This window comes from Anguilla rostrata, chromosome 10 (genome assembly GCF_018555375.3).
Source record: "Anguilla rostrata isolate EN2019 chromosome 10, ASM1855537v3, whole genome shotgun sequence".
Taxonomy (NCBI): Eukaryota; Metazoa; Chordata; class Actinopteri; order Anguilliformes; family Anguillidae; genus Anguilla; species Anguilla rostrata.
The window spans coordinates 38,431,640-38,455,882 of record NC_057942.1 but is presented as its reverse complement, the minus strand read 5'-3'; the positions used below and the strand labels follow the sequence as shown (position 1 = coordinate 38,455,882).

Below are 24,243 nucleotides of genomic sequence, written 5' to 3'. Positions count from 1 at the left end.
AGGAATAATAACGCCCTGCAACGCTCCACCTGTTCGATCACCTGGGGGGGGGAGAATTCTCTGAAACTCTCTCTCCCTCACCTTCTTCCGGATCAGTGTGGAGCCCTTTATCGCTTTACTTCTGTTGTTCAAATTCTGCCTCGCTCGTCTGTGGTATTTTTGGGGCCTTCGTTCGCGCGTGAAATCTGCCGCTTGTCGTCTGCTTTCCGTAGCCGCGAGTGGCAAAGTGGTGATTTCTCACCTCCTGCTGGTTGAGAGAGAGAGAGTGAGCGAGCGCACACACTCCCACCATATCTCAAAAACCAAAAAACACTTCTACTTTTTATTTTAATTTAATTTTTTTAATATATAAACCAGCTTAACCCTCATCTTAGAATTTTCTTTTTCTTACAGTTTTGCGTGCCCATTCTCTATCGTTGCAGTGCACCTCCTGCACGATACTTCAATAAGAAAATGACCTGGAACAGGCGGCCTATTCAGAGTAGAGCTCCACCAATCGCTGAGAAAGTTCATTTTATAGAATAGAACAACCCTACTTGTGATTGGTGGATACTTTCTGGCTATACTTCCTGGATCCCTGTGGGATTGCCATTGATGCTGTTCTGTTGGTTGTTCCTAACCTACTTAGTCATTGGTGGAGCTCCTCTTTGTTTTATACCTATCAGGCGATGTCATGACTGCCTTATGTTCACTTTATCATCCTGGTTCTCGACCAGGAACACTTTCAGGTGCTGTAGGTTGCCACAGCAATGTTTAGGAGTGTAATAATGGCGTGGATATGGGGTAGGTGGTTTCCATGGCAACGGTGGTGGTGGTGAGGCTGTGGCTCGCTGTACCCACAGGGCACCCTGGCAGAGAGGATCCGAGCGGGCGGGGCAGGCATTCCCGCCTTTTTCACCGCCACGGGCTATGGAACCCTCATCCAGGAGGGCGGGTCGCCTATCAAGTACAACAAAGATGGCACCATCGCTATTGCCAGCGAGAAGAGAGAGGTGAGGCTCTGGCCAATCAGATCACCCGCTTCGCCTCACCGATGGGCCAACTTCTGCCAGCGGTCTTCAGTGCAACTAGGCAAAACTGTTGTTTTTCTCAGCGCAGCCCAGTTTCTAATGAATAAACAATCCTCATTGTAATTAGGCAGATTGATTAAAAAAAAACTCTGTTAATTCCCAAGGAGAAATTAGTTTTTCCTCTGCTCAAATTACGATTTGTGTGTGCGTGCGTGCGCGCTTGCACGTGCATGTATATATGTTTTCTTGGCCAGGTCACTCTTGAAAAAGAGATTTTAATCTCAATGAGACTTTTACCTGGTTAAATAAAGGATATATATATATGTATGTGTGCACATGTGTTTGTGCGTGTCTGTATAATGTGTGTATGTGTGGGTGTGACGTGTGATGTCATCACCTTGCGCAGGTGCGGGAGTTCAAGGGAAGGCATTACATCATGGAGAAGGCGATCACCGGCGACTACGCGCTGGTCAAGGCCTGGAAGGCCGACAAAGCCGGGAACGTGGTGTTCAGGTAACGGGGGGGGGGGGGGGGGGGCTGTGCCACGACCCCAATCTCCCTCCCACATTACACCTGGTTAACATGACTGTCCAGAGCTGAGGACCATAAACATTTACCTGCGTCACTCACCCCAACACCTGCTGTTTGCACTAAACAGTCTGGAGCCCTTTGGGGATGGCGGCATATTTCCGCTGGGTCACACGTAATTTAGATACTTCTGCAGAATCGCCACCTCACCACAACAAACGCTGCAGGTGCTGAGAGTTTTATTTGGGATGTTCATAAAAATCTGACAATCAGTCATTTTAACATTAAATAAATAAATACATGCACATTCTTCAGTATAATCTACAGTGAGTGGATCATAATCGTGTGAGCGTTTGGGTAAAACTTTGACTGCAGGAGGGAACAGGTAAATTTTGCAGGGGGGTGCTGGTTGTTCAGTCTACGGAAGGTTCACGGCCGTCATTTGCCAGCCTACGTGTTGTATTTTAAGCCCTTGGATGGACGAGCGTGGGCAGACTGTCTGCTGAAAGTGAGACATCATTTCAGGTGTGTGGTTCACGGTGCGCTACAGCAGTGGCGTGGAGACAGTGTGGGCAGCTTCGGGAAAGTTTGGCTTGGGCGAAGTCTAGAAATAACCACCGAAAACACTGGCTCAGCTTGTGTTATTTACCACTGTAGATATATTCGAGAACAGAAACACGTTAGAAAGATCGTGTGCAAGGCGCCTAAAAAAAGAGCTTTATAAATACATTTTCGTTTTCAGCTATTCCGGTTTAAAATTCACTGCGGCGGTTCTCAGCCTTGTCATGCCTCGTTTTCACCACAAGGGCGCACTGTTTACTTTTCCACCATCAAAAATAACTCGCGCCAAATTTCCCTGCCTAGCATGTCTTTGTGTTTAGAGCGTACCAGTGCCAATCATTGTGATTAAAACCGCGGTCACTGGTGTTTCAGCAAGGACAGGAGAACAGAAGCGTTTTGTGCGTTGCGTGTACAGCATGGTACAGCCACTTTTGACATATGTCCCCACCTCTCTGTACAGGAAAACGGCCAGAAACTTCAATCAACCCATGTGCAAAGCGGCCAAGATCACCATCGTGGAGGTACGGTGTTCCAGAGGCTCTTGTTTGCGTACGGAATTAACGCATTCGCACCTCATCGAGGCGATCTCCCCCCGGGGAGGAAGTGTGACTGTTGTGTCGGCACGTTTCTCGCTCTGTTGTAGTTGATGCCCGAGATTAATTTAGCGTCGTAGCCTCAGCTGGCGGAGATCCAGGGCTTTATTGTTTGCCTGAGCTGTTGGAGTGCCCGCGGTATCAGAGGAAGTAGCTGAATTAATAGCGCAATCACAAAATGCTTCCGGAGGAATTTATGAGCAGCTGGAGTGAGCTGGCACCTGTAGATTTTTATTAGATAGTTTAAGCATCCATCCATCCTTCCATTATCTACGCCCGCTTATCCTGGGCAGGCTAGCGGGGGGTGCCGGAGCCTATCCCAGCGTGCGTTGGGCGAGAGGCAGGAATACACCCTGGACAGGCCGCCAGTCTATCGCAGGGCACATGCACCATTCACTCACCGGCTCATACTTATGGGCTATTTAGAGTCTAAATTCACCCGTGCTGAGTTGGGCTGCCATTTTGCAAATCCCACCAGATTTAAGTTTAAGTGGTCCCTCACCCAAAGGTGTGTTATTCCCCCCCCCCCCCAAATAAATAAATAAATAAATAAATTCTAAAATTTGCACAGTACGTTTGAAGTGAGTGCACACTCACACATTTCTGTATGGATATTTGAGAGTTCTGTGGAAGCTTCACTGAGAGCTGTGGCCAAGCGCAGCGCTGTGGTGGTAATGGACAGCGTGCGCTGTGAATGTGTCGGACCGCCCCGTCAGAGCGGGCGCAGGGGCCAAGCGTGCGGCGAGCGCGGTGAATTTGGGGTTACCGCGACGCGTAGCGATCCAGGACGCGCCTCGTCTCCCGTTCGTTCAGTCGTCGGCTGCGCGTCGTCTGTCGGCTTCGACCTTTAAAACGTCCGCACCAGCTGTCCGCCGCGCCGCGGGACCGGCAGCAGCGGGCGTCCTGACGTCACGCGCCGAGAATGTTCCGCTCCGATCCGCGCCTCGCCGCCCTCCCCTCTTAGCGGCCGCTGTTCATTTTCCAAAGTTTTACGCCAACGCGGCGGAGTCGTTTTTTTTTGAAGGTTTTTTTTTTTTTTTAAGCCCCGACCGTGTCTCCTCCCCCATGGGGTTCCGAGCTCTATTTAGTCGCTCAAGGTTGCAGTGATGAAGGACTCTTGTGCTTCTGTTCCAAAACTTTTTTGAATGTTTTTTTTTTTGTTGTTGTTTTTTGTATGCAGCCATCTTGTGGGCCACCTCTCCCATGACGCATAGCTCTGGAGTAGAAATGTGCCTCATAATTTTGTAGTCAAGTCATTTACTTCCTCATTCTGCAGATGTTTGCCCCGTTGTTCTGTAGCTTGGCACTTGCTTCGTCGTCTCCTTTGACTGCCTTTGTGTTGTGGAGAAGAAAGTCACAGGAAAAAAATGATAAGAAATTTGACCCAACTGAGGAATACCAGGTTTTTAAAAAAAAAAATTTTAACAATTTTTTTAACAGCATAACGCCAAATAAAAGTAGTTTTGAACCACTTGTTCCCGTTACTGTCGTCGGGTAATGACAGCCATCTTACGCCTACTTTTCTAAAATGGATAACCTTGAGCTGACTCTAAAAATCATTCCTTCTGGAGGGTCCTTCCGCTGCTCTCTCTCAGGCTTGCTTCGAGAGCTGGTCGAGTGCGTTTGGGCAGATGTAATATCCCTGCGCTCACCGACACTGAAATTCTAATGCGTCCAAACAAGCGGGCGAGGCCTCTGGAGTCTCTAGGTTTGAGATTGTATTGTAGAACAAATTTAAAATATACAATCTTGAAGTTAATGCTCTTTGGGGAAAATGCATTTGTGGCCATTCACTGTGTATCTTACTTCCAGTCCAGTTAAGGGATTAAACAAAGTCCACACACGGTTGTTTCTTGAGATTCAGAAAGAGCCAGAATTCCTATATTGCAATATTAATTTGGACAGCTCCATTTTTATTTTCCTGATGCACCACAGTAGAGAGGATTTAGGGAAAATAACACATTGAAATGAAATTTATACTGTACTTTCACGGTCTGTGTTCTTTATATGCAATAATAGTCACAAATTTATTGATGCACACAAGGCTGTAGAGCACTCAGCCTATCCTGAAATGCGTTTCTAACAATGTTCTGTGCCAGTGTTCTCTGGCTATAGCTCAGCAGGCTAACCAAATCTTCTTTGTCTTATTCATTATTATTATTAATACTAATAGTAATAATAATAAATAAGTAGGAGTATTTTTATTTGTCATCAGTCCCATTAGCTCTTATAGAAATTATTTTTAAGTTTGCCTCTTTTTGAAAGACGCACAGTTAGGTCTTTCATGCACGTGGCAAAGAGTAAAAAGCCCGCAGAACGGAGTGCCGCAAGGTAAACTGTGTCAATTTCATAATACATCTTTGAAGTTTTACGAGAGACGTTTCTCCTTTTCTTTTTTTAACAAACCCGGTCTTTTCAAAGCCGGCCCGCGCGTATGAAACGTGCTCTTTTATTCCGGCGTATTCTCTTTTGTTTGAGTCCAAGTGAGAATGACAAAGAAGCCACATCAAAAGGCATTTTTTATTCACGCTGAAAGAACTCCATTAATTACGAATGTCGTCCCCGCTTTGTGACGAGCCGCTGCGAGTCGCGTGTTTTGGAGCCTCGCGCTCCTCATCAACAGAAAACCAACCGAATGAAGACGCTGAGTGAATCATCAGCCGACCGAAGTCCGTATCGGAAAAGAGAGAGAGAAAATAACCGCAAAAATGTAAATGTTAACACACGTACTTAAACTCCCTATCAGGAAATCGATGTCTGGCAATAGCATTCGCACCATTAGTCATAATCCTCTATTTCTGTGAATATTTTTATCTGGACAAAAAAAGGCAGCCATATTTCCAAGACAGTTGGAGGCTTTCTAAGATTTATATATTTGGCTCTGTCAAACCCCCACTCCCTCTGTGTCAAGAAATTGTGTGCCCTTTGCTTACTTGTTTATGTCATATATCTTTATAATAAAATTGTGATAAAACTTGAGTAAAAGTGGCGTCTAACTTGCCTCTCTCTCTTTCTCGTGGCTCAACAGTTCTGGTTATAACCCTGTCGTACTTGCATTTTGAGCAGATGTGTCTTAAAATGCAACTGGAATTTCTGTGGTGTGTCGGCAGACGGTGCTTCTCTTGCAGGCAGCTTGCAGTGTTAAGACTGCGGAGCTGAGTATCGTCCGGTGTCTATAGAACCTGTGCTCTGTCTCACAGATGCTTACATGCGCCTGGCCTGTTCTGCACTCGTCTGATGTGGTGCCCTCAGTCCCCTTCTTACAAATAGCGAAGGCCCCGTGGCGGTTCTTGTACGCCTGTACCATGTAGGAGTCTGTAGAGGTCTGCCCATGCTGGTTTCCCTGTACCTCTGTCCATTGAGTGGGAAAGAAAAGCTATTGCCTGGAGAAAAGGTGACCAAGTCATTTGCATAGTTTACAAAGAAAAAAAAAAAAAAAAGAAAAAAGGAAGATGTCATTATTGGCATTCAGAGAAGCTGTTTAGATAACAGAAAGACGTTCGGATCAGTGAGGGTGGCCACTGGGTTGCCTGGCAACTGTGGGGGGGGGGGTGCTTGGAGCACCGTAGAATCCGACGCCTGAACTGTTATCTGGGCCGCGGTGCGAAAAGGCCCAGTGCATTGTGGATAAGGCGGAGTATTCATTCACCGGCGAGGCGTTTCAAGGTTGCCATGGTTACAAAGGGGGCGAGGGCGGAGCCTCTCGAGGTTGCAGGAAAGGACCGTCTCCAGGTGTGCACTCTCCTCACCTGTGTAATTCCGGAACTCGGGGTCTCTCCTTGTCGGGTTTGACCGGAGCGTCGTAGGACGTTCATTTCTGCAGAGTTTCCAGAAGCACACGGGCTTACTCAGTGTAAAACTGTAGCTGACTGGGTTGTGTTCTTTTTACCGTTCTTGTAGCCATGAATGGTATTTGTAATGGAATCTCTCTGACACAAGCGTTGCCATCACATTAGCTGTTGTGAAATAATTTGTGCTGTGATTCTCTTCCCTCCGTAGCTTGAAATCAAGAAAAAATCTAAGGAGGTTTGCGCTCCTATGAATAACAGTACAGACGGACAGCAGCTTTGTTTCACACCTTTATTTTCAAAAATATTTCAGAAAACTGCCACCAGGTGTGTTCTGCTTCAGTTTCAGTTTATGAAAATAAACAATAACAATAAAGACAACTGAAAGAACCAACAGTGACAATAAATGACATCTCTTTTCATTTTTTAAAAGAATGTAGTTTTTTCGTGGGTGGATGACTGCAGGCTTGGAGAAAATGGGACTGAATTGGCGTGATAGTCGCGTGGATATTTGCATAAAAGCCTTTTCCGTTCGCCTCGGACTCTTCTGGAGTGCGGATCGTGGGGGAGTCGGGGGTTTGTACAGTAATTGCTCGCCGTGAACCTCGCTGGACGGCCCGGGGATCTTAATGGGTCTCGCGCAAGGTGCTTCCAGCCCGATAGCCGAGTTATGAATTGTGATTTTTTTCGCGCTGCTTTTGGGGAACGTTAAACGCGGGCGACCGGAAGAGAGGTCAGGTGCATTGTGTAGCTTCTCCATGTTCTGCTGTGATTGCGATGCTCTGCTCAAACTTTGCTTCTAGTTACAACAATGTTTTGGGGGGTGGGGGGGTGCTGGGGGTAAAGGTTCCACAGCCAGACATTGAGAGTAACTTGTCGAAGAGGAGCGTTTGAGAAAATATAAAAAATATACGTTACTTTAGAGTAGGCCCTTTTGTGAGGTTAATAATGTCTTTTCTGGTTCCCTTTTGTTGGGTATATCACATAAATATCAAACGCACATAATTATTAAATGATCCTCTGCAATTTGGATTTGCCTCTGATATGCCCCAGCTGAATATATAATTAGCATTGAAGTCTTGACCTGTGGACACATCAAGCAAATTGGGTGTGAGCACCTGGTGTGTGTGTGTGTGTGTGTTTGTGTGTGTGTCTGCATGCTTGTATTCTTACATGCGTGTGCGTGTATGTGGGCGTGTGTGTGTGTGTGTTGTGCGCGCGTGTGTGTGTGTGTGTCTATCTGTCTGTCTGCATGCATGTATGCGTACCTGCATGTGTGTGTTTCTACGGGAACGGGGTTACCTCAGGGTGAGAGAATCGCTGTTCATCACACTGAGGTGACACTGAGCTTCCCGGAGACACGCGGTGGCATTAATCTGATCTGTCCCTCCTCTGCTGCATCGATTAGGTCCTGTCCATAGCAATCACCGCTAACCTTCAGAGTCTGTGGCGGTTCCTGACAGAAAGCCCCCCGCCCCCAGCAAAAAAATACCACATTAAGTGCCACCCTGCTGGAAGAGGAGGGAGATATATGGATGTGGGGGGGGAGGGGGGTTATAAAGATAGAAAACAGCCTTAGTAACTTCCCATGAACCTCCCCATGAAATGTCCACGGACCTTCGTGTAGGCACTGTTGAAAGGCAGCTCCACAAATCGTACCCCTAATAAAAGAGAAAAAAAAAAAAGGTGGGGGTTGGAGGTTGTGGTGTGTGCTCGGGAGCGATTTCGGCATCTGATTTTTGCCGCCCCGTCGAAAGACGCCCTTCCGGCCGCCCGCTCGCGCCTCGTTACCCTGCGCGCTCGGTCGGCGTGGAAACGCCCGTCGGCCAGGCGAGAGGAGGGCTGGCGCTATAAATACCCCTTTTTTTCACCCGAGGCGCCCCCCCTCCCCCCCCCCACCCTGCGCGCGCCAGCCGAACCACGAGCTCCGCGCCCCGCGGGGCTGGCAGAAAGGAACCCCTGTGGCCTGTTTACGAGACCAGCGCCGCGCCGCGTCCTTCGTTCCGGAACATTCTCCGCTCTCTGACAGTCTAAAAAAAATAGACAAGTGTTTTTCACAGCCCCCCCCCCCCAAAGTCCTTTTTTATTTATTTATTTATATATTTATTTATTTTTATTTGTTTTCGTTTCCTTTTGTCGGCATCGCCGGCCGCGCTGCGCCGCTCTTTCCTTTCGCGCTTCCTCTGGAGCGAAAACAAGCGCAGCGGCGGCTGCTGGGAAATATCGAGCCGGTGTTCGACCGCTCCGTCTCCCCACCGGAGGCGCGCGCCGTCGGGCGCAGCGGTGCATTGTGGTCCGGGCTCTTCAAAGCCGAATGCCGGTACTGAGAGTGCGGCGTTTCTAACTGCCTATCGGGCTTCGCTGGGGGGGCTCCTTTCAGGTTCGCAGCGATAAGCAGGGGAATCTAATGGATTGTGCAGCCAATCAGGTGTAAAAGGTGACGGTCAGGTGACCAGATGTTTTTTGAGAAAATTTGTTGTCCTGGTGTCAGGTTTTGAAGGAAATTGCCATTGGGATTAATATCTTTAGTGTTTTTGTCAAGTGTTGTGGGATTTCTAACGGCCACAGTGAGCCAGGACCTCATTTAGGGTTTTCCTGCAAAAGACAATTTCTTCTGTGGTGTAGCGGCTTCAGAAATGACTTCCAAAATGTGCTGCTTAAATAAAAATGTGCCAGCTGGCACAAAGACGCAAAGGAGACCCCTTCATTTTGCATCTTGTGTGTGAGGTTCGTCCCCGGAGCCGGCCAGTTAAGTTTCTTCCCCCGGAAGCCGATAGCTGTCTCCTTCCGGCTTACCCGGGCCGCACCGCGACCCCGCGACCTTGAAGCCGTCGTCTCTACATCTCCCTCTGCCCTCTCTCCTCATCCCCCTCTTCCCTCTTCTCCTTTTTTTTTTTCTGCCTTCGGAACCTGTCAAGTGGAAATAGATTTTTCACGCCAGGAGGAGATATTTAGGGCTTATCGGCACTGCCCGTGTTTCTGCCCAGCATTTCAAACGCTTACCTCACTCGCTCTCAAAAGGCTCGCAAAGTCCCTGTCGGAGCTAGGAGCCTGCCCCCAGGAGTGCCAGGAATTCTGGGAAACCCGCGTTTAGGGCCGCCGAGCACGGCGAGACCAAACGGCCGAGCCCAATCGATTCACGACTTCATTTTTCACGCGCCGCGTTTAAACTGACGCCGCGTTATTGCTGTGCGTTACGTCACGTCAGTGGCGTTTAGCAGACTTCCCCGGAGCGGCTTACCGTGCCGACGGAACAAGTGTCGAGATCAGGGATCAAAGTGCCGGAAATTCTCCAGAGGGGGAAGAGCGTCGTCTAGAGACGAGTTCAAGAAGCTCGAGCTTAATTACCAAGTAGTCCGCTAATCTAGCGCACATTAAATTAAATTACAGAGAGTGACACCGCTGAACACATCACTATGTTTAGGTACTGTAGCAGTAGTGTAAGAGCTATAGGGACTTAAAAAAAGAATCTCGGTGTTTCTTTAACTGCCTAATTCGGAACACCTTTTCCGAACCGAATAGATGTCACTGCGGTTCCTCTACCGGAGGAGACCTGGAAGGCTTTCTGACGGCGGAGGTTTTTGTTGGGGAGTTAATCGGACGGATAATAGGATGTGCCTGGTCATAAAGCTTTTGGGACCTCCTCCGTCGAGCCGCCTGATGGTGGAGTTCTCGGCAGTTTGTCACAGTTGCCCGATTCCCGAAAGTTTGCTCGCTTGATCTACCGCTTCTCTTTTTGTGTTTTAAAACCGAGACGTTGTCGAACTGCGACCAAATGAATTAGAGGCTGGCACGTGCTGAATCGGTCGTTTTTGTCAGCGAGTGCCAAAACCCTTTCTGCTGACGGTGCCGCTTTTCGAGAGTTTCCTCGGAAAAGTCCCGGACGAGCCCCCCCCCCCCCCCCCTTTCGCAACTGCAGTCTGCGTGTCCCTAGAGGACCCCTGATGATTGCAGTCTGTTTCAGGTCCCTGTTTTTTTTTCCGGTCCGACAGGATTAATGCGTCCTCTCGACCTGGCAAACTTTTAACAAACGAGTTTGTGAAATTTTCATATCTGCAGGTTATTCATAGAACGAATTAGGGAGATATCGTATTAGGGTGCATTCTCAAGATGGGTGTTTTTTTTGTCAAAGGAAATAGTGCGTTTTTGGGGGGGGGTGCTTATGTTGCTAAGTAACGGTGTGGGAATGGAATCCTCTGATGAATTGCAATCGCTTTCTCAGAGGCATAAATGGCCATGACTGTGTGTGTGTGTGTGCGCGTGTGTGAGTGTGTGTGTGTGTGAGTGCGCGTGTGTGTGTGTGTGTGCGATACCGTCGCGCGTTACATCTCCCGTCGATACTGCGCATTTCGTTCGGCCGCTGAAATTAGATTTGATATTATTTCTAGAAATAGCATTTTAAATGTATAATTTTATGTATTATTATTATTATTTAATTTATTTTTTTACTTTTATTGCCAATAGAATTTTGTGAAAGTGTGAAATGAGCAGTCTCGGGGTAGACCCGGGGCGGTCGGACCTTGAGAGCGGAGAGATGTGGAGAGCGGAGAGATGTTGAGAGCAGAGAGATGTGGAGAGCGGAGAGATGTTGAGAGCGGAGAGATGTTGAGAGCGGAGAGATGTGGAGAGCGGAGAGACGTTGAGAGCGGAGAGACGTTGAGAGCGGAGAGATGTTGAGAGCGGAGAGATGTTGAGAGCGGAGAGATGTTGAGAGCGGAGAGATGTGGAAAGCGGAGAGATGTTGAAAGCGGAGAGATGTTGAGAGCGGAGAGAGTGGAGAGCGGAGAGACGTTGAGAGCGGAGAAGGCGTGGAGCGGAGGCTTGGAGCGGAAGATTTGAGGCGGAGAGCGTGGAGCGCGGAGAGATTGAGAGCGGAGAGAGTGGAGAGCGGAGAGTGTTGAGAGCGGAGGACGTCTTGAAGACGGAAAGAGGAGGCGGAGGCGTTGGAGCGGAGCGTGGAGAGCGGAGAGACGTGGGAGCGGAGAGACGTGGAGAGCGGAGAGATGTTGAGAGCGGAGAGATGTGGAGAGCGGAGAGACGTTGAGAGCGGAGAGATGTTGAGAGCGGAGAGATGTTGAGAGCGGAGAGATGTGGAGAGCGGAGAGATGTGGAGAGCGGAGAGATGTTGAGAGCGGAGAGATGTTGAGAGCGGAGAGATGTTGAGAGCGGAGAGATGTTGAGAGCGGAGAGATGTGGAGAGCGGAGAGATGTTGAGAGCGGAGAGATGTTGAGAGCGGAGAAATGTTGAGAGCGGAGAGATGTTGAGAGATCCTTCGTTCTGCGGCCGGCTGGCACACGAGGCTTCGGGCGGAAGTTATTTCCGAGGGCCGTGTGCGTCGCTGGGCAGCGCGACTGCTCTGCGAACCCGTCCTTCATTCCCTTTTCAGAAACCAATTTCTGTGTATTCATTAAAAGCGAGAGCGAGCTTTCGGAAGTGGGTAGCGGCGAGCGGCGAGCGGTGCCCTTGGCTCTTCTCGAAAGAATTCGGGACAAAGAGGAGGCCGGGGCGGCGCTTGGACGTCCTTCGGCGCGTTTGCGAAGCGACCCGTCTGCCCCAGCATCCCGACACGCGACCTTCCTCTCTTTGTGCTGCCAGAAATGACCGGAATGCTCCGGCCGACCCTCTCCAGTAGCACATCGTACTTGCATGTCGGGGACGAATGTGCCGGGTTCAGTGAATCTATAAGCGGAAAGGGGCTGTATTTGTGTGTGTGTGTGGATATATGAGGAAGAGACCGTCCAGATTGTGAGTTTCCTGGTTGATTAGCATATACCACTCAGCTACAGTCTCTGCTACTGGAAATAATTCCTTCAGAAGTATAGCAAGGTTTTATTTATTAATTTTTTGGCATCGTGTTGCATTAATCATACACAATACCACACCGAAAATGAATAAACTTCAGGTTTATACCTGCGTGGTGTGCATACATCCCGGTGCTTGTGTCCAGTCTCCGGCTGTGTAAGTATTTCGGGGATGTTGCCCGGTCCTTCTTTTGTCTTTCGTCTTGGTGTAAGCGTTAGACCAGGAGGTGAGCTTTTGTTTTTTTTCCCAGATGGGTCCCTAGCCTTTCGTTTCTCCCCCTCTCGCTGTCATGTTAAATCCCCCACGAAAAATGGCGGGGATTAGAGGGTCTGGCCGGGTCCTGCGGGGGCCGAAGGAGGCCGTGCGGGGCGCGTTTGGGGGGTGCCGCTCCCTGGTTCTGCGCCACGGCGGTCAGGCAGAAGTGTCCCGCCAAACCCAGACATCCCACGGGGACGGGGAGTGGGAGGGGGCTGGGGGTTCTCTTCTCTTCTCTCAGGCTTAATGTATCGTATCAGTCATCTTTAACTCCCATGAGCCTTTGCAGCGGCAGATTGATGTGGGGAGCTGGCTGTGCGAGGAAGCTCTGTGGAGACCCTCTGTCTGTGTGTGTGTGTTTGTGTGTCTGTATGTGTATATGTTTGTCTGTCTGTGTGTGTGTTTGGGTGTCTGTGTGTGGGTGTGTTTGTGTGTGACTGTGTCTGTCTTTCTGTGTGTGTGTGTGTGTCTGTGTGTGTGTGTGTGTGAGAGTGTGTCTATCTTTCTGTGTGCGTGTCTGTGTGTCTGTCTGTCTCAGTCTAATTGTGTGTGTGTGTGTGTGTGTGTGTGTGTCTGTCTGTCTCAGTCTAAGTGTGTGTGTGTGTGTGTGTGTGTGAGTACACGGTATCTACCATTAGACGTGTCTCTATTAAGAATAACAGAGGTAGCTTATCCGGCATCCGTGCTGCGTTATCTGGGCCCTGTCAGCTTTAATAAGAATAACAGATCCCATATTTCAGCCCCGTCTTCCGCTGCTGGTTTTAATAGCACTGTACCGCCAGCGTCTATGTGTGACTTCCTTAATTATTCCATTTTCTGCCAGGGCCTTGTCAGTACTGGGGGTGTGTGGGCACTGTAATGGGTGGGGATCTGGGCTAGTAACTGTAAGGCCGGGGGTTTGGATCCCTACTGGGGACACCGTCATCGTACCCTTGAGTGTGGTGCTCTGCCTGAATTGCTTCAGTAAAACATCCGGCTATATAAAATGGGTTTTTATATAAAAATGCGCTAGTCGCTCTGGATAAAAGCACCTGCTAAATCTCAAAATGCAAATGTAATGTAAGTGTCCTTTGTCTCTCTTCAGATCCTAACTCTCTAAAAGAAGAGTGCTTGGTGATTTTATATGGGTTGTGTGCTTTCTTTTTTCTTTTTTGCATTGAGCCGCCAGATTTTTAAAGAATTTTGTTAATATTAATCCCGAGAATCATAAATCAGAGTCATGCTCCCATGTAGGAGCTGACCCCCCGCCCACCCCCCAACACTCTCTCCCTCACCTTTGTCCGTCTGTCTGTCCTCACGCTCTCGGCAGGTGGAGGAGATCGTGGACGTGGGGACGTTTGCCGAGGAGGACATCCACATCCCCAGCATCTACGTCCACCGCGTCGTCAAGGGCAACCAATATGAGAAGAGGATAGAGGTGCGCGCCCCCCCCAAAAAAAGCACCCCGAGCCACCGGTCCCCAGTGTGTGTGGGCTTTGAGAAAACACACAGGAAGAACGACTTCCTCTTTATTGCACAGCGCGTCGCACTGACGTTCACACCCGCTGGGTTAAATGCTGCCCCTGCAGTGGGGCTGTACGGGCGGCGCTCGCAATTCGATATTTCAGTATGTCAGTTTGCGTTTCAGTCAGGGTTGGGTCACAGGAAAAAAATGTACCCGCAGGTGAAGGGGATCATGGGAATCCCCGCTAATTTTAAAGGCTAATTTGTGAAGGTAGATTTCAACAGCGTGTGCTATGGGGCCAGTTTTTAATTTTGGGCATTGAACTAACAGTCTCCTGTGGGCGGGGGGCGGGGGGCGGGGGGGGGGGGGGCGGTTTGGCTGTGACCAGGTCGCTCGCGCGGTTCGACGGCGGTCGGAAGGCCGGTCGCATCCGCGGCTCCCTCCTTAACGAGCTGCGTAATTAAGGGTCTCGCCGGTCGCGCCGCCGCCCCGCTGTCGGAGCCGGGAGATTAAACGCGGGGTCTGAGTCACCGCCCGGTCTCGCGGATCGTGGCTAGCGGCTAGCGGCTAGCGCTCACGGTCCGGGCCCCGGTTGAGCCTCTCCCCGCGGACGGCGCGTTCCCGCCGCTCTTTGGAGAGACGCCGACGTCAAATGGATTGTTTTTTTCCGTTCGACGACGGCGGTGTCGCTGATTAGCGACTAACAAGCGGTACGGGTGAAATTACGGTGGTGAGATTTGATTGGGGTGGGGGGGGGGTGGGGGGGTATTTTTTGCCGTCCTTTGGTCTGGCTGTTTAGTATTCTAGAAGGCGCTTTGCATTGGGCGGTGATGACATTTGCGTTAATGTCACACGGTGCGACCTTTGACCTAACGGGTGATTTGATGCAGACATTTTTATCTTCTCTCTCTCCCATCTCCCTCTCTCTTTCTATCTTTCCTCTTCCTTTCACACACACACTCTCTCTCTCTCTGACCCTGCTGTTCCTCTTGCTCTCTCCTTCCCCCTTCTCTCCCTCTCCTCCTCTCTCCCCATATCCTTCTCTATACCTCCGTCCCTCTTACCCAATGTCTTCCTGTACCCCTCTCATTCTTTCCGTCCCCCTCTCTCTCCCTCCCTCCCTCTCTTCTCTCACCCCTCCCTCCTGCAGAAGCGAACGGTAAAGAAGGACCAGGCGGAGGCGCCCAAACCCAAGAAGGAGTCGGACTTGGTTCGGGAGCGAATCATTCGCAGAGCCGCTCTGGAGTTCGAAGACGGGATGTACGGTATCCTTAAGCCTGTGCCCTCATCTGGCCAATCGCTGTTGCCCGTCAGGTGTGTGGGCGGAGCTTTAGGCACTGAGAACCCCGCCCCGTTTTTTTAATTAAAACTATACACAGGAAGTTATATTACTGCCAATTTGCAACAGGTCAGTAATGGAAAAATGTCTGTAAACATAGAAAATGACAATAACCAGTTTAGACCCATGTGACTAGGTGTGGTCAGTTGACCGTGATGTCATTGGCTTTAATTGATCAATTTTAGAGCTGAGTAACAAAAAAAAGTAGCTGATCCTGCAGGTCTCCTGGACAAAGGCTGTCCAACCCTGTATTCCTGTGTTCGGTTGGTCTGTTGTTTAATGGGCAATTTTGATCAAACTCACAGCAGCAAAAAAAAACAAGATGGTGGCAGTGAGTATGTACATCTGCCAGTCATGGTGAGGGTGTGAGATGGGGTGGGGGTGGGGGGTTCAAATCCCAGCCAGGACGTCCTGCAGCTGGAGCCCTGAGATGGCAGCTGGGTTCCTCCTTTAGTTATTCGGTTGGTCTGCGACCTCCTTGACCGACCGGGCGACCAGCGAATCTCGGCATCGGGATCCCAATGCTGGCCAGCAACTTCATCAAACCCGACATCACCGTCCACCTGCAGAGTGAGAACGGCATTCTGGGACTGGTAAGCCGTTCTTGTGCCCCAAAAAGGGTTTTTTTGTTTTTGATGGAGTTAGATTAAATCAGCCATTATTGTTCACTTCAGTGGAAATGCATATTTGGTCTCACTAGGATGACATGAATTCAAGACATAAATAATAATAAAAAACACAGGACGGCACTGCTGTAAAATGCATTACAACACTCAAAAATAATCCACATTCGATGTTTGATTTAACGTTAAAATCAGCACTTTTATATCGTTGTCATGTAATAAATAGGCCAAACTCTTTTTTTCAAATTCTCTGTTCTACTGATCAGTAAATTTCTCCTGTGGGTATTTTCTCTGGTCTGAAGGGTTGAATGAGAGTGTGTGATTTGAGCCTCTCAGCACGCTAGGTCCAGATAGCGGAGAATGCTCTGTGGTGAGATAAGCTTGTAACTCTGCCGTGTTGTGATTTTCTCCTTCCGTTGAACGAGACCTGTCGCGATTCCCGCCGTTCGGGAAACATTTCTTGCTTCAAAACCGATATGATAAATATATTATGCCTTTCTTCAGATTAAAAATTCTCTGGTGTTTATGTGGATGTGTTTTTTTATGTCACGGAAGACAGAAATAAATGAAAAAAAGCACTTGAAATGGTGACATGATTATTACAGGCGCGTGTTCCAGCTGTTCATTGTTTTAATAAATAAATAATAATAATAATAAATAAAAAACTGATCCAGAATGCCGCAGGGAAAATATCTCATTTCCACTGTGGTGACTTCTGCCAATTGAGTCATGAGACTAGGACTGGTCTCAGAAATTGATTCAGAGAGAGAGAGGAGAGAGAGAGAGAGAGGGAGGAGAGAGGAGAGGGAGGGGAGGAGGGAGAGAGAGAGAGGAGGGGGAGGAGAGAGGGAGTGAGGGGGGAGAGAGAGAGAGGGAGGAGGGGGGAGGGAGAGAAAGGGAGGAGGGAGAGAGGGAGTGAGGGGGAGGAGAGAGAGAGGGGGAGGGAGGAGAAAGAGAGAGGGGGGAGAGAGGGAGTGAGGGGGGAGGAAGAGTGAGAGAGTGAGGGGGGAGGAGAGAGAGGGGGGAGGGAGAGAGAGGGGGGAAGAGAGAAGAGAGAGGAAGGAGAGAGAGCGGGAGGGGGGAGGAGAGAGGGAGAGGATGGGAGAGAGAGAGAAGGTAGCCGATGGGAGAAGCAAGGTATAGAGAGAGCGAAAGCAGACATGGGGTGGAGATGGGGAGGCAGAGTGAGGGAGAGGAAGATAAAAATGGAACAGGGGATGAGAGAAGAGAAGGGGAAGGCAGAGGTAGTGAGATGGAGGAGAGAGAGAGAGGGAGGAAAAGGCTGACAGAGGTAGTGAAAGAGAGGAGGACAGCCTTAATGGAATGGATGGGGTGTGAATGGGGTTTCTGCCATTCAGATCAGATTGATATTTGGATATAAATAGCGCCCCCCCACCTTTACATTCCACTGAGGGAGGTCGGCTGAGAGGGAGGGACAATATACACCCCCCCCATGCATCGCATCACTGAGAGAGAGAGAGGGAAGAGAGAAAAAAGAAAGGGAGGAAGAGGGAGAGGCTGATAAAGAAAAAGAAACAGTGGGAGAGTGAAGAGAGGGAGAGAGAGATGGTGTGAGAACAAAATAGGGAAGGACAGAGCGAGAGGAGGAATGACGGGGGAAAGAAGTGAATGGAAAAAGAGGGGCGGGGGATGGAGAGAAGGAAAGATGGAGAGGTGTGGAGGCAGACGGAGGGGGGGGGGAGATGCCGGCAGAGCTCCTGTCTTGTCCGTTACGCAAGAGCAGTTATTTCAAAATGTCAGACCTCCACACGGCGCGGTGCGGCATGGCGGCAAATCAAACAGCCGGCGGGAGAAACAAGCGCGACATGACCCCCCCCCCCCACCCCCCACCCCCCACCCCCCGAATATCGCCCCTTCTCCCCCCTGTCTGCATATCACACCTAGCTCTGGAGCGTGTGGAATTATCTACATATTTTTTTTTTTTAAAGGTGACCTTTGACCCTTTGCTTTCTCCCTCCGCAGGGCCCCTACCCAACGGAAGCGAAAGTTGACGCTGACCTCATCAATGCCGGTGAGCTCGCCGCCCCTGACCCAGAGAAAGGGCGCCGCCCTGTTGTCTGCTGGCTGGAGCTGCAGCAAAATTTAACAGCCCAGCCTCTCCTTCCTCTCGGGCACCCATTAAACCCATTTATGGGGGGGGGGGCGGTGGGCGGTGTTTAGCCACTTAAATATCGATCTCCCACAGCGGCCTCCATAGTAAATTATTGCCAAAATACAGCAGTTATTGAGCAGAATGGGCTTCAGATTATCAGCCACTTTGCTACTTTCAATTTTTTTCTAAAACTTGGCCTGTTGTGACCTTTATGCCCCCCCCCCCCCCCCCCCGGCCCCCCCTTTCTGTCTCCACAGGGAAAGAGACCGTCACCGTGCTTCCCGGCGCTGCCTACTTCTCCAGCGACGAGTCCTTCGCCATGATCCGAGGGTGAGGGCTCCAGGGGCATGCTGGGATACTTAGGGCCATTCCATTTTCTCTCCTTTTTTTTTTTTGTTGTTGTTTTTTTGCCGTCGGCCTTCGTATCGCCCTAGACCACTACTTTAACGCCTCCCTTTTCCGAAGTGCATACAGTCTCCCCGTGTAAACTGCTGCAATAATATCGTAATGGATTTTTATTCCTTTCTACCTTTCTGTACTGTCCAACGTTCGTTTAAAATGACATTGCTTTACATTGCGTTCATTCGGCTGACAGCCCTACGCATCCGGCAGAGCGATTAACAAAAGGGGGTACAAAAGATTACTGAAATGGGTTAATTGGACGAACAGTCACACAAAGAGGATAATTAAAGACGCTTGGAGCCATCGATATTCCGACAAGAAGCGCTGGAGTCGACTGCGCCGGTAAAGACCGTCAGAGTAAAAGAGCACATTCACACGAATCCTCATCGTTGGGTTTAATTCAAGCTGCTTGGTAAAAAAAAAAAACATGGTGGTAATTTCTCCTAATTTCATCACAATAACAGTTTTAGGAACGTTCCATTCAAACTTCGGATGTTTCTTTTTTTTTTTTTTGTGGGGGGGGGGGGGAGAGGGTTTGGGTTCATTCCAGTCCTGGTTTTGACTTCACAATCTAAATTTATGAACAGCAAATACCGGAATTGAAAAGCATTTCAGTCGCGGTTTTACAAGGTCGCGTTCATCGTGGTGGATTTTACTGAATCAGGAAGGCAGCCTTTTTATTCAGCAGTAAAACATGCCAATTTGAAATTCTTTTATTCTCCCATTGTCAACGGAGCCTGCCAAAAGTCTTTAGAGTCCACTATTTACACCTTTTTCCTGAGTTCCTTTTTCTGCATACCCGTTTTTCAGTGTCCTCTCGCACGGCCGGGCGTCTTGCCAAGAGTGCCTCAGATATAGTGCCTCGCTGCATACGGCTGTGCCCCTGGGATTTATCCCCGCAACCCCCGAGACACGGGTCGAACTGCTTAACTGCACCGCGGCCCCCCCCCCCCCCCCAGCCTGGTTAGACAAAAAACCCAAACTTATGTGAAAATGCTGGGTCAGGTGATAGCATCGACGGCACAGCTGTCAGCAGGAAAAACGCCATGGTGGGGCTGCACTGCGAAATGCAGTTTCCCAGATCAAACCCGATACCGTGGACTGGTGATATATCATATTCCATTTTAATACACGTGTGTGTGTGTGTGTGTGTGTGTGTGTGTGTGTGTATATGTATTTTAATTCATATTTTAGTAATTCATATGTTGATATTTGTTGAATTGTCCGTATTGGTATAACGAGGCTCTGTTTATTCCCCTGGAGTGTGGCACTGCATCGGCAGCTGATGTGACAGAATCATCTGGAAGGGTTGCCGAAGGGGGAGGCGGGGGGGGGTAAGGGATGGAACTGTAAAACACATATTTTTTATTTCTTTATTCTCTTCCTCCGGCCCGGGATGCGCGCGCTGACATGTGGGCTGTCAGTGGGCCCGCTCCCCCGCTCATTAGAGACGCAGCCCTGGTGCTGCCGCAGTGGGGGCCCGGCGCAGCTGTCAGCCTAATGGGATGCTAATGCTGACGCTCAGATCCCGCCCTGTCACTGTCTGAGAGCCAGAGAGCCCCCCCTCACCCGCCTCTCACACGCACATATACACACATATACACACACACACATATACCTTACACGACAACAAACACACCACATACACACATACACACACACACATACACACACTACACAACACACACACACATACACACACAACACATAACACACAGCACACTATACAATACACACAACAACCACAACACACGCACATATACACACACACACATATACACACACTATACACACACCACACTATACCACATATACACACACACATACACGCACATACACACACAACAACACGCACAATACACACACACACACACATAACACACACACACACACCACATAACACCAATACCCCAAACCACACACACACACACATATCACACACACACATAACACACTACAACACACACACAACACACACACACATACACACACACACACATACAGACACACATATACACACATACACACACACCACATATACACCACATATACACACATACACACGGGACACGCACATATACACACACACACACACAGACGCACATACACACAACACACACATATACACACACACCATACACACAACACACACTGACAAGCACATACACACACAACACACACACACGCACACACGTACTATACACACATCACACATAAACACACACACTCATATACACACGCGCACACACATACACATACACACACACTTGTCACACACACACACTACCTCACATAAAGCAGCACAAGACCTATTCCCACAACATGGAAGCACAATACACACTCATACCACCGCACACATACCACATTTCCACACACACATTCTGTCAACAACATAGACGCACATATGCTCTCTCACACACACACACACACTTCTGTGTGTGATAGTGCATATCTCTGAAGCTGAAATGACTTACTTAAAGTAAGGGTGTCCACTGCATCGTCTGTCTAGGTGTGAACGAGAGAATTCTTGGATGGTACTCAGTCGTACAGGTGTGAAAGAGAACTTTTGGATGATACTAAGTTTTACAGGTGTGAAAGACAGAACTTTGAGATGGTACTCAATCATCCAGACATGAGAGCGGACACCTGTCATTCAGACCATCCTGTCTGAGAGACACTTGATATCGGCTCGGATGGTCTTGTGTCTGAAGCAAATCAAAGACAGGGGGCGCTGTTGCACCCTTGAGCCGTGATGTGCATTGGTTCAGTGGCCCAGTTAAAAATCGACTGTGTCAGACCCTGATTGGACTGCTTACTGCCTGACTGATATGCCTATTCATTTACTGATTGATCTGTCGATAAAATTCATTTACTTCTTACCTGGCTGAATCTTTGATTGATCAGCTTGATTGGCTGATTAATTGATTTCGGTATTGATTTTTCAGGGGCCACATCAATCTGACGATGCTGGGTGCCATGCAGGTGTCCAAGCACGGAGACCTGGCCAACTGGATGATTCCGGTAAGTGCGTTCCCGTGGTTACCGCCGCTTCTCACATGGAGCCCCTTCCTCATTGGAGGGCGGGGGGGGGGGCAGCGTCGCGTCTGCCCTGTGATGCATTCGGCTGTTATGGGACGTCCCCCAGGACCGGGGTTGAGCTTTCTAAATATGAGTGTGTGTGCATGTGTGTGTGCGTGCGTGCGTGCATTCGTGCGTGTTTGTATGTGTGTAAATATGTTTGTATGTGTGTGTGCATGTGTGTACGTGTGTGTGTGTGTGTGTGTGTGTGCGCGCATGCGTGCGTGTGTATATGTGTGTGTACATAAAACACAGTACGTACAGATGCAGTTGTCTCCTAACCCCTGTGTATCTGTTGTCTGGACTTTCGTTAGCAGTGGAGCTTTATTGTGTCTGGTCTCCCGTGCTGGAGGAGGCCAGCTGTTAGAGGCTGTGTTTCTCCAGAGGCTAACCGATCGCAGGGCTCCTTGTAATGAATCACACATAATTGCCCCTCTCTCCTTTTATTACTCGGCTCTCTTGATCCTAATACCCCCAGCGGCGGACTGGCAGTTTTTTTTTTTAAAAGCCCCGGCTGGTTTATTTTGGAGATTTTACCCCCGTGTCAGTGAAAATAATCACGTTATCAGAGACGGGGCGGAAAAAACGTACGACCCGCAAAATTATTTTCGCCGAAGCGAAATATAATTAACGCTCAGATTGGCGTTGAAGTCAGTGGGTTAAAGGCTATTATAAGTGCCCCTCGCAGCTCGTGCCTCTTAATCACCATCGCGGCAGAACAAACCTAATCTGTCAGCTCCAGAGGGGCACATTTTTTACATGTAGGGTCGGCTTAATTTAATGTCTCTCAAAGTAATTTTAAGAAAAGGGCCGGGCCTACTTAATGCCTGCGGAAATTACATTTCTGCTACGATCTCATTGTGCTTTTGTTAATGAGACTGCCTCTTTACTATTAAACTTCAATCCATTACAATTAATCATGGCCAAATGTGAGACGTGTGGAGCAGGCAGTTACCCACACAATACATTAGAGTTTTCAGCTGGCCAGCGCAGGTAGATAATGATAACAAACCACTTGCCAAAGTAGAGATATAAAAAAAGAAAAAGTGGACAGGGAGAGGTAGAGGGAGGAAGAGGTCGTGGCTGAAGAAAGCGTTTCATATTCACAGTGTGCTCAGAAAGTAATGAAGGTAATGAAGTAGCAAATTTGCGTACAGGGATGGGTTTGAGAGTGATACAGCTGGATGCAAACTGGCAACCCCCAACCTCCCCATCACTGGACTGGGGTGGGCTGGGGGGGGGTTGCTCTGTCCCGCCAGGACTCCTGTCTTCTCTCCCTCTCTCCCACCATACAGACTTACTGAAGTTTATTAGTTTCCTGGTTGGCTGGCTGTTTGTTTGTTCAGCTTCCGTTGGCTGCAGTGATGTTGTTGTTTTTGACCGTTCATACGTCACCTGCCTCTTTAGATCAGGGGGTTTTCAGTCTTTTCAGATCCAGGGACCCCCACCATACTTTAAAAAGGATTATAAATAAAAAAGGTTTTATATTTTGAAATGCTTTCTCAAATCTGTGCATAGTCATTGCATAGCTGGCCTGGGACATCCTACAGTTTCTTCAAGGACCCCCTGGAGTCTGCGGACCCCCTGTTGAAAACCAGGGCTTTAGATGACTTTTCTGAAGGGTGTTAGAGCGCTACCCCCACTGGGGATTTGAACCGAAGCCATGCTGGTGCCCATGTTGTTGCGCGTGGCCCTCACACTCTCACTTTCCGCAGCGTGATGCTACTCAAGTCCGTGTCCTGGTGGAAAGGGGAGCTGCCGTTCGCTGGCCTGTTCCTGGCGCGGAGCTCGGCTCGTCCCTGTAATTACTCCAGCGCTGCCGAGCCGGAGGAGCACGGCCGACCCCGTTAGCCCGTTAGCTCGTTAGCCCGTTAGCCCGTTGGCCTGTGTTGTGAGTTGTTGAATTAACCTTCGCTGTTTTTGCTAATCGTTTTTACTGCTAGCTTTAAAAAAGGAGGGGGAGGAGGAGGAGGAGGAGAGGCAGAGGAGGGGTGTGAAAAGAACACGCTTTCTGTTTTGACAGATAACGGAAAAGTTACGGATGATTCCTCAGACACACTTTCTCTCTCTTTTTCAGTTTTTCTCTCGCTCACGCACACGCATACACACGCAGCACATCGCACCCCGCATCAGAAACACACAAACACACACACCACACACAACACACCAGCACACACACAACACACACACACACGCACATGCACAGAAACACACGCACGCATACACACACACGCACACGCACATGCACAGAAACACACACACACAAGCACACAAACACACTCAAGCACGCACACAACACACACACACAAACGCACATGCACAGAAACACACACACACAAGCACACAAACACACTCAAGCACGCACACAACACACACACACAAACGCACATGCACACAAACACACGCACAAGCGCACACACACACACACACACACAGATCACTGCTTTGGGGTTTCATTTCTCTCTCTCTCGTTTTTATAGCTCCCTGTATTTCTTTCACTCTTCATCTGTCTCCCTCTCTCGCTCTCTCACACACTCTCTCTCTCGCTCTCTAAACTGCCTTGGAAATGGCACAATAATAAAGTAGTATTCTAATGTCTACGCAGTCCTATCCCAGGGTGCAGCTTTTACTGGCAAAATGCTCAGTTTCGGTTTCTTTTTTTGGCTAATGTGGCATTTTTTCAGCTCAAAGGGGAAAAAAGCTGTC

The 24,243-nt window shown here is 49.1% G+C and overlaps 1 protein-coding gene across 1 annotated transcript in view; it reads left to right on the top strand.

Moving 5' to 3' along the window:
• The window catches only part of oxct1a (3-oxoacid CoA transferase 1a), a 54,174-nt gene that overhangs the window by 11,504 nt on the left and 18,427 nt on the right, over positions 1-24,243 (top strand). Inside the window, exons 5-13 of the mRNA XM_064296932.1 lie at positions 843-992; positions 1,417-1,523; positions 2,560-2,620; positions 13,848-13,955; positions 15,133-15,247; positions 15,820-15,914; positions 17,928-17,976; positions 18,315-18,387; positions 21,405-21,480. Of these exons, the coding sequence (XP_064153002.1) occupies positions 843-992; positions 1,417-1,523; positions 2,560-2,620; positions 13,848-13,955; positions 15,133-15,247; positions 15,820-15,914; positions 17,928-17,976; positions 18,315-18,387; positions 21,405-21,480 (834 nt within the window). The remainder of the gene's footprint in view (positions 1-842; positions 993-1,416; positions 1,524-2,559; positions 2,621-13,847; positions 13,956-15,132; positions 15,248-15,819; positions 15,915-17,927; positions 17,977-18,314; positions 18,388-21,404; positions 21,481-24,243) is intronic.